Source organism: Fukomys damarensis, unplaced genomic scaffold (assembly GCF_012274545.1).
Source record: "Fukomys damarensis isolate Sample0158 unplaced genomic scaffold, DMR_v1.0_HiC HiC_scaffold_33, whole genome shotgun sequence".
NCBI lineage: Eukaryota > Metazoa > Chordata > Mammalia > Rodentia > Bathyergidae > Fukomys > Fukomys damarensis.
In genome coordinates this window covers 49543146-49559841 of record NW_022900945.1, presented here as the reverse complement: position 1 = coordinate 49559841, position 16696 = coordinate 49543146, and the positions used below count along the sequence as shown (strand labels likewise).

Here is a 16696-nt window from a genome sequence, read left to right as displayed (position 1 = left end):
TTTTTTTAATGGAATGTGCTGAATGTCTATAATTTTGTTCAGATGACTGCAGAACCTGGAAAAGCTGTTCCTGCTATTGATGCATAACATACTGCTATTATTAGTCTTTTATATAAATATAAATATATATATACAATTATTTATAAATTGAATTTTGCGAAACTTTAACGGTGCTGTCAACTTTGGAAAAAGTTATCCCAATTTACTGTGTTGAGTTGACATTGTACAGAAATGGACAGCCATATTGGTCTAGAAATGGTAATTTTTTTATTTTTATTTTTTATTTTTTTATTCCATGTGTACAGGGATAACGCATTGTACTAAATATGTAAGGTCATATCTATGTGCTTTTGATTACAGGAACTAATAAAGTATTCTCTAAATAATGAAAAAAAAGAATAAGATAAGAGTACAAGAGCAAGAAGCAATTTAAATATGGTCAGGGACCATTTTCATCTCCAGAATTAAGAATTATTTTAATGTTACATCATTGCATTTTCTCTTTTACTTTCCTTCTTAGTTTTATTTTAGAATTCCCTATTTGTAATGTTCATACAGAGATTTCTTTAACTGAAATACTGAATAGTTTCTTTGGTGTGAAAAACTATAATAGTACACAGGATCCTAAGGAGATAATTAATAAAGTGAAATAGGAAGTAAAGGGCTAAAGGTGTAGGGAAAGTGGGAAGGGTGGGGGAAAGGTAACAAGGGAGAGGAAAAAAATATGAGAAACTGAAAAAATGGAAATAAAGTGTTTGTAAATGGGGAGGGGAGGAGGGGATGAAGGGAGGGCAGGGACAAGGGGAAAAAATGAGAATCAAGACCTATTATGTAAAGCTTCAGGATCCCAATGATGAATGTAACTGTATTGTATACCTAAAATGTACCAATAAACTCAAAGAAAAGAAAAAAAAAAAACACTGCTCTAGGCAATCCTTTGGGAGCTGAGGACCCAGGGGCTTTCCTCTCAAAGCAATGTATTTTTAATTTTTGAATCCTTGATCCTGAGAAATGTGGGGTCTTGCTCATGACCTCTAGTCATTTTTACTATTATCTTGTACAAATTTGGCTTAGTCTTAATGGTAACCTCTTTGTTGTCCAAGCTGTCTTCTGCTCCAAGGTTTCTGGCCACAACTTTATGGAAGCTTCCTTTCTTAGGGAAACTAAAATCTCTTTGAGTGGGATTTTTACCCTTGATTATTTATATCAAGGTGGCTAAAAGCCCCCAATAATACCCATGTCACATTCTCAACTGTATATTGCCTTGAAATTTTCTCTACCAGATTAATTAGTCCACTGCCCTTCACCTTAGTCTCCTGCAAAGGTTCAGATCATGAGGAAAATGTAGACAAATTTACTGCTAGAGTGTAACAGTATGGCTTAGGGTTCAACTGCCAATGGAGTCCTTGTTCCCAACTGAAACTTTCTGAGCCTAGTTTTCTCTATCTGCATTTCTTGAGCACTGTGGTCTTCTGGGCTCTGACCAGAATCTCCCATCAAGCTTAGCTTAGACTATTTGGGGGCTGCTTCTCTAAAACTTCCCCTCTTTAACTTTGAGTGTCAGGTATTTTGTCTCAGCAATGAGGGAGAAGTAACTAAGAATTTGGTACTGAGAGTGGGGTAGTTACTGTGGCTATACCTGACCATGTGGTTCAAAAGCTTTTGATATTAGCTTGTGGAAAGAATTTGGAAAGGCTCAGAGATACTGACCAAAGTAGTAGAGCTGGGATATATTAGACTGTACTTGGTAGGAGATACTGGTCAGTGCTCAGAAGACCACAAGGCTGATAGAAATCCTTTCAGGCTTGGGAGATTTGTGCTGGGAAAAACAGCACTGGCTTTTGGACTTTGGCCCATGAGAGTTATACCTTGGCATAAAGCTGTCTGATTTTTTTTCTCATATCCAGAGATTTTTGCCTGAGAGTAAGATTAAGGGCAGCACACTAATTAATCTTGCAGAAGAAATTTCAAGGCAGTCCAATGTGGAGGTGGTGGTATAGCTACTCTTCGGGTCTTTTAGCCAGATTTATGTTGAGTATCAGGAGCAAAGAGCCCAACAGGATGATTCAAAATGTTGTGAGATTGGCCAGAAAGGAAGCTACAGAAAAGTCGTGGCCTGAAAAGATGGACCAGAGGAGAAATTGGTCACTGAAAAGACTAGCCAGAGAAAGCCAAGTATTTCAGAAGAAGACAACAGAAAACATGGCCGGAAAACATCACAAGAACCAGCAGGACTCCAGCCTTTGCAGCCTCAGAGTTGCAAAGGTGAAAGACTTTGCTTTGAGAAGAGAGCCCCAGAGCACCAGGTTCCAAGTGATGGTCACCTAAGGAATTTGTTCCTTGAGACTTGATTCATAGGCACTAGATCCCTATAGCCAAGAGCCTGGCTACTGCTCCAGCTGGCAGTAGACCTTGATATCATCCACGTGGTGCTGATTTTAGGTGCATGCAGAATGTAAGAGTTGTGAAGTAAGGAAGGTTTCCACTCCAATTCCAGAAAAAGACCCGGGATGCCAGGCAGTGTGCCCCTGAGAGGGCAGTGTGTGAATCTGTGAGTGCAAAGCCAAAAGTGTAGTGGAGACCCCAGAAGTTTGAAGAAGCCAGATATGTGGATCCTCTGAGAAAAATTGAAAGAAGGGAGCAGCCATCTCAAGAAAGAAATTATTGGAGCTACAACCACTGGAAGTGGTATAGGGGCAGATCCACCCAAGCCCTTTGTAGTTCACAACTTACCACAGATTCCTGGGAATTCTGGAAATGGAACTGTGGGATTTTATGTTTTTCCTGCTGGATTTTTGTCTTGCTTTGTTGCCATTCCTTGCTAACCCCCCTGTTTGTAAGTTTTGGAATGGAAATGTCTATCTTGTGCCATTGAATGTTTCTGACTTTTAAAAAATTTGTACAGGAACTTGTAGCTAAGAGTTTGCCTTAAATGTCAGAGGAGACTTTGTATTTGGACTTTTAATCATTGAGGAGACTGTCAGGATTTTGTAAACTCTTAGAAATGGACTAAATGCCTTTTTTCATAAAAGAATGTACATGAGTCTTTAGGGGATCAAGGGTAGGATGTTATGGCTTGTGCCTAGATATCTCTCCAAAGCCTCATGAGTCATAGGTAGAGCTTTTTCAGAGATTTCTAGATCTAGCCAGAATTCATTCAAGCTAGGATCAAGAGCAATAGGATTAATGGTATGAATGCTACCCACCTTAAGTACCCTGAAAGAGCTGTAAGTCACCCCTAGCTTGCTTTCTTTTGCTGTCTTCTGCATGCCATGAATGGTTTTCCTCTCTGCAATGTTCCTCTGCCAAGGTACCCTGACTTGGAGCCATCAGATTATGGACTGAAACCTCTACAAACTGTGCTAAATAAACCTCTCCCCCTTTAATTTTGAGTGTCAAATATTTTGTCTCAGAACAAGAAAAGTAACTAAGACACTCACTTAGGAAGAAAAAACAACTTGCTGTTGATTCAGGGTTGATTTTAAGAAAGTAGATGCTGTGTGCTTATTTTGCTTCTTTATAAGGTTATCATGTACCTCTGAGCTCTGCAATGGCTTTCCCACATCCCCACTTCACTCTAGTACTCTGTCTTGAATGTGCCAGTGAAGTTGTTTTTATTTTTTCTTGTTTTGAAGGGAAGGATTGCCATGAACCTCTAATCACTCATCTTGCTGACATCACTTCCCTAGTAGAAGTTATACTACAGTAACTAAGTTATACTATAGTAAGCTAAGTATGCATAATATAATTTCTAAGATCACCACTAAAAGAAAAAGAAGAGATAAAATATAATAAATATTTGCTTAATCACAAAGAATTTTTTAGTAAAAGGCGAGTAAAAGAACAAAGAATAAAGAAGATAAATAGAAAGAAAGAGTGATGGTAGGCTTAATTCAAAGTATACCAACAATTACAAAAAATATAAATGGACTAAATTATTCAATTAAAACACCACTGTTGTAAAACTTGTTAAAATTTTTTATCAAAAGACTCAACTGTATATAGATAAGACAATTCACACGTTGAATATACAGATTGAAAGAACAAAAGAACAAAAAACAAAAAGACTCTAATAAGTTGCAAGCATAAAGGACCGGAATACCATACAACTAGGAACCAAAAAATTCAGTGTAGCTACAGTAACATCAGGAAAAGTAGACTTTATGATAGGAATGTAAGGATAAAAGGGATAATTCAACTGAAAGGTATAAGAATACTAAGTTTTTATTCATGTCAGAACATAGCTTCAAAATATATTAAAACATGAATTCAATGATTACTGTATTACTGTTTTTTGAGGAAACTAGTACAGACCAGTAATGGAACTCTAATTATTTTCACCATAGGTGTTTTACAGTCTCTGCTGCCCCACTGGCCAAAACAGATACGTGGCCAAAAGATGTGGGCATCCTTGAGCTGGAGGTCTACTTCCCAGCCCAATATGTGGACCAAACTGACCTGGAGAAGTACAACAAGGTGGAAGCAGGGAAATATACAGTGGGCTTGGGTCAGACCCAAATGGGCTTCTGCTCAGTCCAGGAGGACATCAACTCCCTGTGCCTGACTGTAGTGCAACGGCTGATGGAGCGCACAAAGCTCCCGTGGGATTCTGTGGGTCGACTGGAAGTGGGCACCGAGACCATCATCGACAAGTCTAAGGCTGTCAAGACGGTGCTCATGGAACTCTTCCAGGAGTCAGGCAACACTGACATTGAAGGCATAGACACCACCAATGCATGCTATGGTGGCACTGCTTCCCTCTTCAACGCTGCCAACTGGATGGAGTCCAGCTACTGGGATGGTATGTGTTGCCAGGGGCATTGTGCAAGAAAGGAGCTAGGGTCAGAGGCTGAATCCTAAAAGTTCTGCTTCTCAGTTAACCAGGGTTTTGACTGTCTGCTTCATAGGCTGGAAAAATAATTGAATAAAATCACCCATAGGATATAAAAGACAGTAATTTGGCTATTGATATTCTCTTTGTTTACTAAATTTGAATCTAAGGGCACACAGGTAATACCAGCTACACAGAGGTTGAGAGGAAGGTGGCAAGTTTGAACCCAAGCCGGGCAGCTTAGTGAGAACATGTCTCAAAATAAGAATTAAAAGGGGCTGAGAAGGTAGCTCAGTGCTAGAGTTCTCCTGGGCTCTATCCTCAATACAGGGCAGGGTGGGAGAAACCTACAACTGAAAACCATGGAAACCATAGTGCACATTAATTGTAAAATTAATCATAAAGTTTAATGTTGCTAGGGAGCTTAGAAGTACCCTAATACAATATTCTTTTCCTACAAAAAAAGAAGCCAAGAGAAATTTAAGTTTATCTCTAAGTACAGAGCAAGACAGGGAACTCTATCAGCTCATTCACTGTTTTCATTTGCCTTATATATGCAGGTCCCAGGTGCTGTGGGGCAAATGAGAGCTGTTCAGTCTCTGGGGCCAGAGAACCCGGGCTCAATTGCCTGCCATAGCTTTCACCATTAGTGATCCCTTTAATGTGGGATGGTCTTGTCTCGATGTCATCAAATCTATCCTTACAGTCCTTCTCCTGCTTGCATTTCTATTATCTTTAGCAACCCCTACCACCATTACCACCAGTTGGTTCAACCAAGGGTGTAGTTGAGAGTAGAAATGAAGGGCAAGGGGCAGCTACCAGCCTTTAACCAGCAATAAAGAGAGCTTGTCCGTGGGAGCAGTCAGCTTTAAGTATGTCACTTCAGGTGAGTAGATTCTGCTGAGTGGCTGTGTATCCCCAAAGACAGAGCCTGTATGCATGTCTCTTTAATATGACATGTTTTCTTACTGTAGATGACATGTGCTTAGTACTTGGTCTAAAATAAAAAACCAAGTTATTGAAACATGAACTTTTAGGATACAAAACAAAAACAGAAAAAACATATAAGCTTGAGTGAGCACCTGAACTGCACACCTGAAGGTGAACTACATACACACCAAGACCCAGAGAAGCCAGTGTGGCTGAGATCTCTGCTTCTGACCTTGCCCGAGCCCACCCGGGGCCCTCAGGTGCAGGGACTCAGCAGGGAGGTCTGCACCATCCCAGAGAAGACAGCACGGTGTGAAGGAAGGAAAGAGTGGGGCTGGCTGGCAGGACCGGAGCTCAATCCTCAGTACCAAAAAGAGAAAGCTATCGAAGCTTATAGGGAGGAATAAAAACATTTACACACACTAAAGGATGTAAAGTGAACAAGAAGTCCTCTTTTCACCGCATTATCACTTCCCAGTATTAGCACTAATATTTTTCACATATTCTTTAAAAAAAATTTTCACCCCTGCAACATGCATTTATCTATTTAGTGTTAAACATTATACATATTATTCTTCTCTGATCTCTTAGAGCTCATTCTATATCACCATATATAATGTGTACATCTTTTTTTTTTTTTTGGTACTGAGGATCAAACTCAAGACCTTGATCTTCCAAGGCAGGTGCAGTGCCACTGAGCTAAATCCCTGGCTCTACATCATTCTTTTCAAAAACCCACATAATATTTTATTGATGGTTATGTAAAACTTTATTTAATTAGTTCCATATTGGTGGAAAGTCACATTGTCATATTTTTGCAATTACAAAATACATTTTAAGGAACATTTTACAATAGCTTTGCATGCTTGTGGCAATGTGTTGTAAATATAGAATCTTAAGAGTGAAACTGTAGGATATGTTGATTTAAATATTTAATAATATGTGCCTGGGATTTAGCTCAGTGGTTCCGGCACTTGCCTTGCAAGCACAAGGACCTGAGTTTGATCCCCAGTACCAAAACAACAAAAACAAAAACAAAATATTTAATAATATGTGCCTGGGATTTAGCTCAGTGGTTCCGGCACTTGCCTTGCAAGCACAAGGACCTGAGTTTGATCCCCAGTACCAAAACAACAAAAACAAAAACAAAATATTTAATAATATGTGCCAAATTGCTCTCCAAAATGTGGTACTAAATTGTATTCCTAAAATAGACATTATCAAGTCTTGTAATATTTTTCAATTGAATAAGTAAAATAATAGTGTTTTGGTTTGGCTTTCCTTCATGATAAGAAAGCTTGAACTTTTTAATAATGCCTCTTGGCTATTTTTCTACTACACAACTGGCATCTCTGACTTTCAGAAATGAAGAAAAACAGTTTTCTGTTGGCTACAAATACAGTAATACTTCTCAGTTTTTCTTTTGACCTTGTTTCTCAGAGGAGTTTTTCATTTTTAGGTAGTCAAACTTATTGATATTTTTCTAAATGCTGCTAAATACTTTTCTATAGTATCTAAATTTTTTTTAAATGTGAGTGAGAAACATATATATATATATACTTATATACATGCCTATATACACACAAAAGTATTATTTATCCCACAATTATACACTCACACATCAATGGGGCTGGAGAAACAAGTGTTTCGTTGTGGTTGTTATAATTCTTAAAACAAGTTCCCTGGACTTCAGTGGACTTGGGTTGGAGTCCTGATTCTGAAACTTCATCCTATCATTTATCAGGTATGTAGTTTTGAGCAAGTGACTTAAGTTCTTTGTGGCTCAGTTTCTTCATCTGAAAAGAGAGGGTCACTATATCTGCTACATAGGCTTATCAGAAGGACCAAATTACAGGGAAATCTGGTTCCCAACATAGAGCTGTGGGTGAACACTGGGCTTTCTGACAGACTGACAGAAGACATAAGTCACTTTTGTTTATTCACCGGGGCAGTACTTTGATCAGTAGGCAAATAATCATCAAGACAATTTATTAATAGTCCATGAGAAAGTTAGTTACTATTAACCATTTTTATTAAATGTGGCTAATGAATATAAACTTTTCCATAATGAAAGTGATTCCAGGCAGTTCAAAGCGCAAGGCTTAGAGTCCGGCCAGGAGTGGGTTAAAATCACATATTCACTGCGTATGTGATCTTCAACAAATTACTTAATCTTTCAGGAAGTCAGTGGCTTTATCCACATATGTAGATGTTTACTACGTAATTGCACCGTTTAAAGAATTGTCTGAGGACAAGTAACACCTGGCTCCTATTGTGAATGTTAATTTCCCCCTCTATTCCTTGGCCTCCCTTGATTTGGAAGATATTCAGGATCATGGAGTGCTATAAGGTGATTGGCAAAAACAAGCGCCATTAACAAGTTTTCATTGAATTCAGAAATTAAATTCTGAGTAAATGAACATTTTACAACTAGAATGCAAGGACACTTTACATTTCAAATGCATATGAGTTTCACTAGAGTGTAAGCACCACGGGCCTGGGATTATTTGTTTTGTTCACCAGTTGACTTCCAGTATCTAAAATCGTGCCTGGCACCCAGTGGGCAGTCAGTGAACTATAGATTTGGCAGCGAGCACAAAGATTTTTGTCTGTCTTTGCAGGTCGCTATGCGCTGGTGGTCTGTGGAGACATCGCAGTGTACCCCACTGGTAACGCGCGACCTACAGGTGGCGCTGGAGCTGTGGCCATGCTGATTGGGCCTAACGCCCCTCTAGCCCTGGAGCAAGGTTTGTAGTCAATCATGATCAAGAGCCTGTGCACAGCATAGCCAAATACATAGATCTGAATCCCAAAGTAGGCATACCCAACAAACAAACAAACAAACAAACCAAGCCAGGCACAGTGGTGCATGTCTGTAGTCCCAGCACTTGGGAGGCTGAGGCAGGAGGATTGCCATGAGCCCCAGGCCAGCCTGGTCTACACAGTGGGATCTAGGCCAGCCTGGAATACATACCAAGACTTTGTCTAAAAACAAAACAAAACAAAATGGCGCTGTGTACTCAGTCTGGGTTTGAGGATGCTATCATTTGCCTCCCAAAGCGTGTTCTGTTGAGCAGAGGGTAGGTAGGGAAGAAAGAGGGAGCCAGTGAGGGTTCCTTATTGGAATAATGGTGTATGCAGTGAGTGGTATAGATGTGAAGAAGAAACTAAGAGAAGTAAACTGGCGATTGATGCTGAAATAAACCTGATATAAGGTGAGTTGTTCTCTTGAGAATTTTGGCTCCTTCTCCACATTTTGCTAAGCCTATGTGGGTGAGGAAAGGGAAAGATAAGCCTCCATTATGTAATGCTAACAGTCTACTCAGCTCCTTTCAAATAGGTGAGAACTGAGGAGTAGGCTCTGGTTTGGGCTTCGGAAGCTTTTGCGTGGCTCTCCCATCCGCGCTGCTGGGTGTGGGCTGCATTCTGGACTCCCTGACACCCTCTGTGCGCTTTCCAGGACTCAGGGGAACCCACATGGAAAATGCCTATGACTTCTACAAACCGAATTTGGCCTCAGAGTACCCGTTGGTGGATGGCAAGCTCTCCATCCAGTGTTACTTCCGGGCCTTGGACAGATGCTATGCATCCTACCGCCGAAAAATCCAGAATCAGTGGAAACAAGGTATAGGATTTGGAGGGCAAACAGTGGGGCTTTGTTTACATGGCCAAGAATCTGCACCTACAAGTGTAAGACATGGTCTCTCTCCTCTTTCCCTAAAAGCAGTGTCAAAAAATTTGTTTCATATCCCCCTTTTTGTGCTCTTCCTGGGTTAATGCTAAAATCCATTTCAATTTCATTTGCATCCAAGTATGATCTTGCCTATAATGTGAGCTACATAAATAAATCATGCAGGGCCAAAGCCACTCGTGTGAAACCTGTAGGTGTCCCCACCTGGGGTGATACTGTTGTGAGAAAGAGTGGCCACATCGTAGTGAGGCTGGGATTTGTTTCTGTTTAAATCAGGCACAGCTGGACTTTTGGGTGGTCTGATTGATACTGAAAAGTTACGTATGTTTTCTGAATACTGAAGTGTGTAATTTTCTCTAGCTGATGGGGTTAGAGGTTGATTTCATCTTCATTTTTAGTTTTTGAATTCTCTGGCTACAAAACAGATGCCACTTCCATACTCAGAAAGAAGAAAAGAAATATCACTTTTTAAAAACAGAGAAATACCTTTAAAAAATATCCCTACCATCTTAGCCATCTTAGTCTAGATGGGCATCAGCAGAAGCCAGGTTTTGGTGTGAGAAAAGACATGAGCTAGAGAATCAGATCATGGGAGCTTCGGGGTGGCCCTTCTCAAGGATCGTGGGTGGGGCGTGGCCTGCCAGAGCTCAGCCCAGTGGCGAAGGAGTCGTCACAGGCCTCTGCCTCCGCCCATCCACTGTAAAATCGCTATTGGCCGATTTCTCTCACCTCTTCTGAATTCCCGAGGCTTTGAATTTTGCTTTTTTACTTGCATACAGAATTTGTATGGATGCTTCTTTGAGTCGCAGCACTAAATGATAAGCTTTGCTAAGAGCAGAAGTTTCATTACATTCCTTTTAAGAATAAGAGGCCGCCTCAGGGTACAGGCAGAGCCTAGATCCAAAGCTGATCTTTTTAAAATTGAGTAACCTTGAACGTCTGACTCAGTTCAATATTGTAGGGAGTCTGTTTGCTCTCTGGAAAAGTGAGAAAATGATACAATGCCAAGTTACTTTGGAGACGACTTAGTCACTTTCTTGTTACTGGGACACAATACCTGACTCCTGCAAAGTAGAGGAGGAAAGGTTTATTTATTTATTTTTTAGCAGTTTGTAGAGATCGCAGCACACAGTCTGCTGGCTCCTGGGCAGGGTGGCATGGCAGGGAGGCACGGTAGAGGGAAAGACGCTCCCCTCGTGGTGGTTGGTAAACACAGAATGAAGTATAGAGCTGGGGAAGGAGAGAGACCCCTCCAGTCACCCTCCCAGTGACCCACCTCTGCTGGTCCGGCTCCACCTCCTAACACAATTAGCTGTGAACTCCTGGAATTCGCTCTCCTCCCATAAGCCCTCGCTATGATTATGCGAGCCTTGGAGAGATATCGCGATATAAACCATAACAGAGACAGTATCTGTCGAAGAAGTTGGTGGATACAAAGATGCCTCTTTTCCTGTTCATAGATGATACTCGTTAAACGCGTGAATGACGGATGAGCAAAACTTCCGTGTATTTGCTGGAGGTAGGAACTGGGTCTCTGAGAAGTCTAGGCCCCCTTGGCACACTTAAACCTCAGAGGAGAGGTCCGTGTGGCTTATCATCCTGGTACCTCCTCACCTTCACACTTCCTTTTCCAGATGGCATTGACCGGCCTTTCACCCTCGACGATATACAGTATATGATCTTTCACACACCCTTCTGCAAGATGGTCCAGAAATCTCTGGCTCGTCTGATGCTCAGTGACTTCCTGTCATCCAGCAATGCCACACAGAACTCCTCATATAAGGGACTGGAGGCCTTCAGGTTAGTCCACTTTGTGGGGCGCCTCGAGGCTCCTGAGGGATAAACGAGGAAGCAGCTTTCTTGAGTCTGAACATCCAGCTCCCCTGTGGGGAGCAAATAATCCTCCAGTCCAGCTGGACGGGTGCCAGCGCTGATGTGGAGGGATGAGATGGGCCCAGTTGGTGTGGGGTCTTCCGTGAGTGCTCCCAAGTTTGTCTGCACCTCTGGACAAGCGACTGTAAAAAGCGAGAGAATCACACTGTAAACTCCTGGTATACTGAAATGAACGTACCCTGTGACCCCTGCCCTAGAAGATCTCACAGTCTACACAGATGCAGACCCATGGAAACAAATACAGTTCAGGGCGGTCACTTGGTGAGCACTGGTTCATATTCTCGCCTGCCACTGTGATTGTTCGGGGGCCTCAGTTTTTCCAACATGAACATAATGCTGCTCACCTCCTGAGATATCAGAGAGCAGGAAGGCTGTCTGTTGATGCACTCCCCCAAGACACATAGAAGAGAAGAAAAGAGAGCTCTCACTGAACAGTAGATGTGAACGAGGCCAGAAAGTTTCTCAAAGAAGGAATGCGTACTAATCACATAGGAAAATGTGCATACTCATTAGTTTTTAAAAAGTAAGCAAGTTACCATTGTCTCTGTGCAGTTTTTTTAATGTTTGAACACCTAGAACTGATGAGGCTAAGTAAGGGAAAATGGGCAAAAATGAATGTGCAAATCAATACAAATGTTTTGTGGAATTAATGGGAGCATGAAGGAAAAGCTTCAAAGACAGGCATATCTTTAGGCTTATTTCTGCACACGTTTGAAAGAGCACTTAGCTGTGTAGTATTTTAACTAGAGAGGAATACAAGCAGGGGGATTGGCTGAAATATGATGTCTTGTCAGGAACCATAAAAAATAATATCATAGGGGCTTAGGAGTACAGTTTAGTGTGCTTAGCATGAACAGTGCCCTAGGTTCGATCCTCAGCAGCTCCAAGAAATAAAATAATAATGATGATGATTGTTATTAAATAATGACATGGATTACAATATCTTAACTATGGCTCTGTTTCCTTCTTGGGAAAATGATAAAACACAAGGCTGTTTTGGATATGTTTTTTTCCTTTATCTTTCTGTGTGTAGAGGATATTTAGGAAATGCATGGAAAATGAATGAACAAATCTTACGAGTATTTGCTAGACACACATATTCGGAGTTAAGGGAACATGCTAAGCTGGGTGTGACGGTGCATACCTGTATCCCAGCACTTGGGAGGCTGAGGTAGGATTATGAGTTCAAGGCTAGGCAGGGCTACACGATGAGACCTCGCTTCAAACCAAAGGCTGGGGAAGACATGCTAGACAGAGCATCTAGTGTGACTTTATTTCTGCTTGCCTAACAGACTGTAGGAACGTGGGATGTGTTCTATAAGGGACACGTAGCCTATTATCTCTGCATGGCAGGACTGTTGATGGCTTGTTTTCCTCTGTGCATTTTGATGTTTTTTAAATATTATAGACCAAACAAATACATGAAAAAATGCTCTCCATAGCTGGCCATCAGGGAAAATGCAAATTAAAACTACTAAGATAGTATCTTACCCTAGAAAGAATTATCATAAAAAAGTCTAATAACAACAAATGCTGGTGAGGATATCGGGAAAGGAACCCTTCTTCATTGTTGATGGGGAGGTAAACTAGTATAACCCTTGTGGAAATCAGTGTGTGATTCCTCAAAAAAACCAAAAATAGGAATTCCATTTTACCCAGGTATGCTCATTCTAGGTATCTCCCCAAAAGAGTTAAAAGCATCGTACCCATGTTTATAGCAGTACAATTTATAATAGCTAGATCTTGGAGACAGTGCATAGGTCCATCAACAGATGAATGAATAATGAAAATACAATGGAATACTACACTGCCATAAAAAAGTTAAACTTGAAGCTGTAGGTAAATGGATGCAACTTGAGAACATGTTAAGTGAAATGAGTCAGAAACATAAATTCAAATATTGCGTGGTTTCTCTTATATGAGAAATGCAAATAAAGAATAAAATACAAGAGAGATAAATAGGAAATAGGGCGAAGTCCAAATACTTCCCCAAACTACAAATTCCACTGATTTAAAAATATTTCAGTATATATGATAGTTGGTTTTATTTATGCTGCTAGTTTGTCTTAGATCATTGAAAAGAGAGATTTGTGTTATTATTTGTTTGTTTCTTTTTTGGAAGAATCTTTTTGGCTATACTCTAAGTAACTACTTTGAAGATAAAGTTATACAGTGTAAAAACTATTGTTATTCTCATATTTTTTATTATGTAACTTTGATGTTTTTATAAAATAAAAAATTTGACCAAAAACAAAAATATTATAGGCCAGTCATGGCGGCATATGCCTATAATCCCAGCATTTGAGAGGCTGAGGCAGGAAGACTGCTGAGTTCAAGGCCAGCCAGAACTACATAGTGAGACACTGTCTCAAAAATCTAAAAGAGGGGCTGGGGATTTAGCTAAGTGGTTCTGCCTGCCTGCCTCACAAGTGCAAGGTCCTGAGTTACATCTCTGGTACCAAGAAAACAAAAACAAACAAACAAAAAACAACCCCCAAAGATTCAGTAAATACTTAAAATACGTTCCCAAAACCTTGTCTCCAGAAGCTGCTCCTTTTCCCCATTGTTTCCTTCCTCCCCACCTGGCCACCTCTGGCTGCCTTGCAGGAACCTAAAGCTGGAAGAAACCTACACCAACAAGGATGTGGATAAAGCCCTTCTGAAAGCCTCCCAGGACATATTCAACAAGAAGACCAAGGCCTCCCTCTATCTCTCCACACACAACGGGAACATGTACACCTCATCCCTGTACGGCTGCCTGGCCTCACTGCTGGCACAGTGAGTCCCACATCTGGCCCACCTCCTATGTCCCCACCCCACTGGTCTGAGGCCAACCAAGTTTGGTTCCTCTGGGGAGTCACTTTTAAAAGAGAATGAGAAGCTGGGCATGGTGGTGCACACCTGTAATCCCAGCACTCGGGAGGCTGAGGCAGGAGGATCGCTGTGAGTTTGAGACCAGCCTGGGCTACAATAATGAGTCGCAGGTCAGTCTCGATTACATAGTGAGACCCTGTCTCAAAACCCCTGCCTCAAAAAAAGAATGAGAGATGTGAGAGAGGAAGGAGGAAGAGAAGGAAGAAGGAAGGAAGATGAAAGGAACTTGTTTGAAAGTGTATGCATAGGCCGATTTGCCATCTGTGTTAACAGTGCCCTCTAAAGTCAAGTACAGCAAGTCTGGGATATGCAAGATCTACCTGGGTACAGCCCTGGAATAGCAGAACTTGTGTGCATTTTTTTTTTGCCTCATCTATTTAAAATCCCTGCATTTAAGAGAATGTGGTAGCTAAGAAAGTCTAGCTTAGTCGAGGGTCCTAGCACACATCTGTAATCCCAAGACTTTGGGAAACTCTGGTTAGCAAGATTGCAAGTTCAAGCCCAGCCTGGGCAGCTTAGTGAGACCTGGTCTCAAAGTGAAAAAAAAAAAAAAAAAAAAGAGGATTGGAGATTTAGTTTGGTGGGAAAGCCCTGGGTTCAATCTCTAGTGTTACCAAAAAGAAAGGAAGGAAGGAGGGCAGGAAGGAAGGAAGGAAGGAAGGAAGAAGAGAAAAAGAAAACAATCTAGCTTTAGAGTCCACATCCTAGGTTGAAGTCTATTTACTAGTTTTTGACCTTGAAAACACACTTAACCTGGGCGGGGGCAGTGTCATGTTCCTACAGTCCCAGCTACTGGACAGGCTGAGACAGAAGGATATCCCAAGCCCAGGAGTGGCGTGGGTAACATCCAGACCCTGTTTCAAATAACAAAGCAAGCGAGTGAACAAGCAGAAACAACCACCCTGGTTGTGCCTCACTTCCCCCATCTCTAAAATATGTGTAATAACAATCCCTGCTTTCCACATATTTATAAGCATTGAATGTCTAAAAATACGAAAACTGTAGTAGAGCTCAGCAGGTGCTCAATTGTTCGCTGTTGCTTTTACTGGCTTTTGGTTGTGCTGGGTTTACAAACAAATACTGAGTGCAACATAGGAAAAAATATTCACGGGTAAACCAGATCAACTTCTTACTGACGGGGGTCTTGATCAAAGGGCTGAACAATTTCCAGGCAGCCTAGGAGCCTGGGGTGCACCTCCATGTGGACACTCAGTCACTGAACCCATCCTGACCTGCGGAGTGGAGAGCAGTTCCCTTTATACCCCCAGCTCTCTTGTGCTACATATTCTGGATTTTGGGCAAGGTTTCCCACTCCTGGGCTTGGCCCCAGGGTCCACACAGCTTCTCTCTGTGCAGTGTTTGGGGTGCATAGTTAGTTGCAGGAGGTGGACAGGGACAAGTGTGGGCTGACAGGTGGGCTCTTTATTTCTGGTGCAGAATATATTACCAATGTGTGTTGTGTTTTTTTTTTTCTTTCTTTCTTTCTTTCCTTGTAGTCACTCTGCTCAAGAATTGGCTGGCTCCAGGATTGGAGCCTTCTCCTACGGCTCTGGCTTAGCAGCGAGTTTGTTCTCATTTCGAGTGTCACAGGATGCTTCTCCCGGTGAGTCTCATCTTTTTATCAGGCTCCCTCTGATACAATTCTCTGATGCCAGAAGCCATCTTCTGTTTTGCCACTGCCAAGGCTGCTGTGTTGTAAGGAAGAGCAGAGAAAAATCTCTGCAGGGATTTTAAGCAGCGATTTGTCCAACATATATACTTAACGTCCTTCCCTGGCTACTGCTAACAGACTAATTTAAAGAACAAAGACAGATATGGGGAAGCTGCTTAGATCTAGCCACAGAAGGTCCAGGCAAGAGACAATAGGGGTATATTTACACCTGCTTAAAGAGAAATTAATAGAGTTGAGATATCCAATAAGGGTTGATTATTTTATGATTGTTGTGATCAAGGACACATATCTAAGCACTGTATGGGATACAGCTTGACTAAATCGGTGTCCACCTGCATATTTGCTAACACTGATGATTGCTTATCATCACTTGGTATTTCTTAAAAAACTAATTTTATCGGTACATTTTTGGTATACAATATACCGACATCCATCATTGGAGATGTGTACCATTAACATAATTTAATCTTGGTTGTTATTTTTTTTTCCCCATTTCCCTGCCCTCCCTTCAACTGCTCTACTTGGTATTTGAAATCACAAGCAGAGCACCCACCCCCAGGGTGCAATGTGCCTCGGAAGCTGGCTTCCTGGTGACACCAGTGACAACGCAGTAAGGAAGGTTTAACAATCTTGCTTTTGCTCCTCAGACTCCCCACTGGAGAAGCTGGTGTCTAGTGCGTCAGACCTGCCAGAACGTCTGGCCTCCAGGAAGCGTATGTCTCCTGAAGAATTCACAGAAGTGATGAACCAAAGAGAGCAGTTCTACCACAAAGGTAAGAAAAGGGGGCAGGAAGAGAAGAGGAGA

General features: G+C 41.4%; 1 protein-coding gene across 1 annotated transcript in view; it reads left to right on the top strand.

Annotated features, from left to right (window-relative positions):
* The window catches only part of Hmgcs2 (3-hydroxy-3-methylglutaryl-CoA synthase 2), a 31329-nt gene that overhangs the window by 10124 nt on the left and 4509 nt on the right, over positions 1-16696 (top strand). Inside the window, exons 2-8 of the mRNA XM_010643543.2 lie at positions 4347-4801; positions 8383-8508; positions 9222-9386; positions 11087-11252; positions 13953-14123; positions 15716-15822; positions 16539-16664. Of these exons, the coding sequence (XP_010641845.1) occupies positions 4347-4801; positions 8383-8508; positions 9222-9386; positions 11087-11252; positions 13953-14123; positions 15716-15822; positions 16539-16664 (1316 nt within the window). The remainder of the gene's footprint in view (positions 1-4346; positions 4802-8382; positions 8509-9221; positions 9387-11086; positions 11253-13952; positions 14124-15715; positions 15823-16538; positions 16665-16696) is intronic.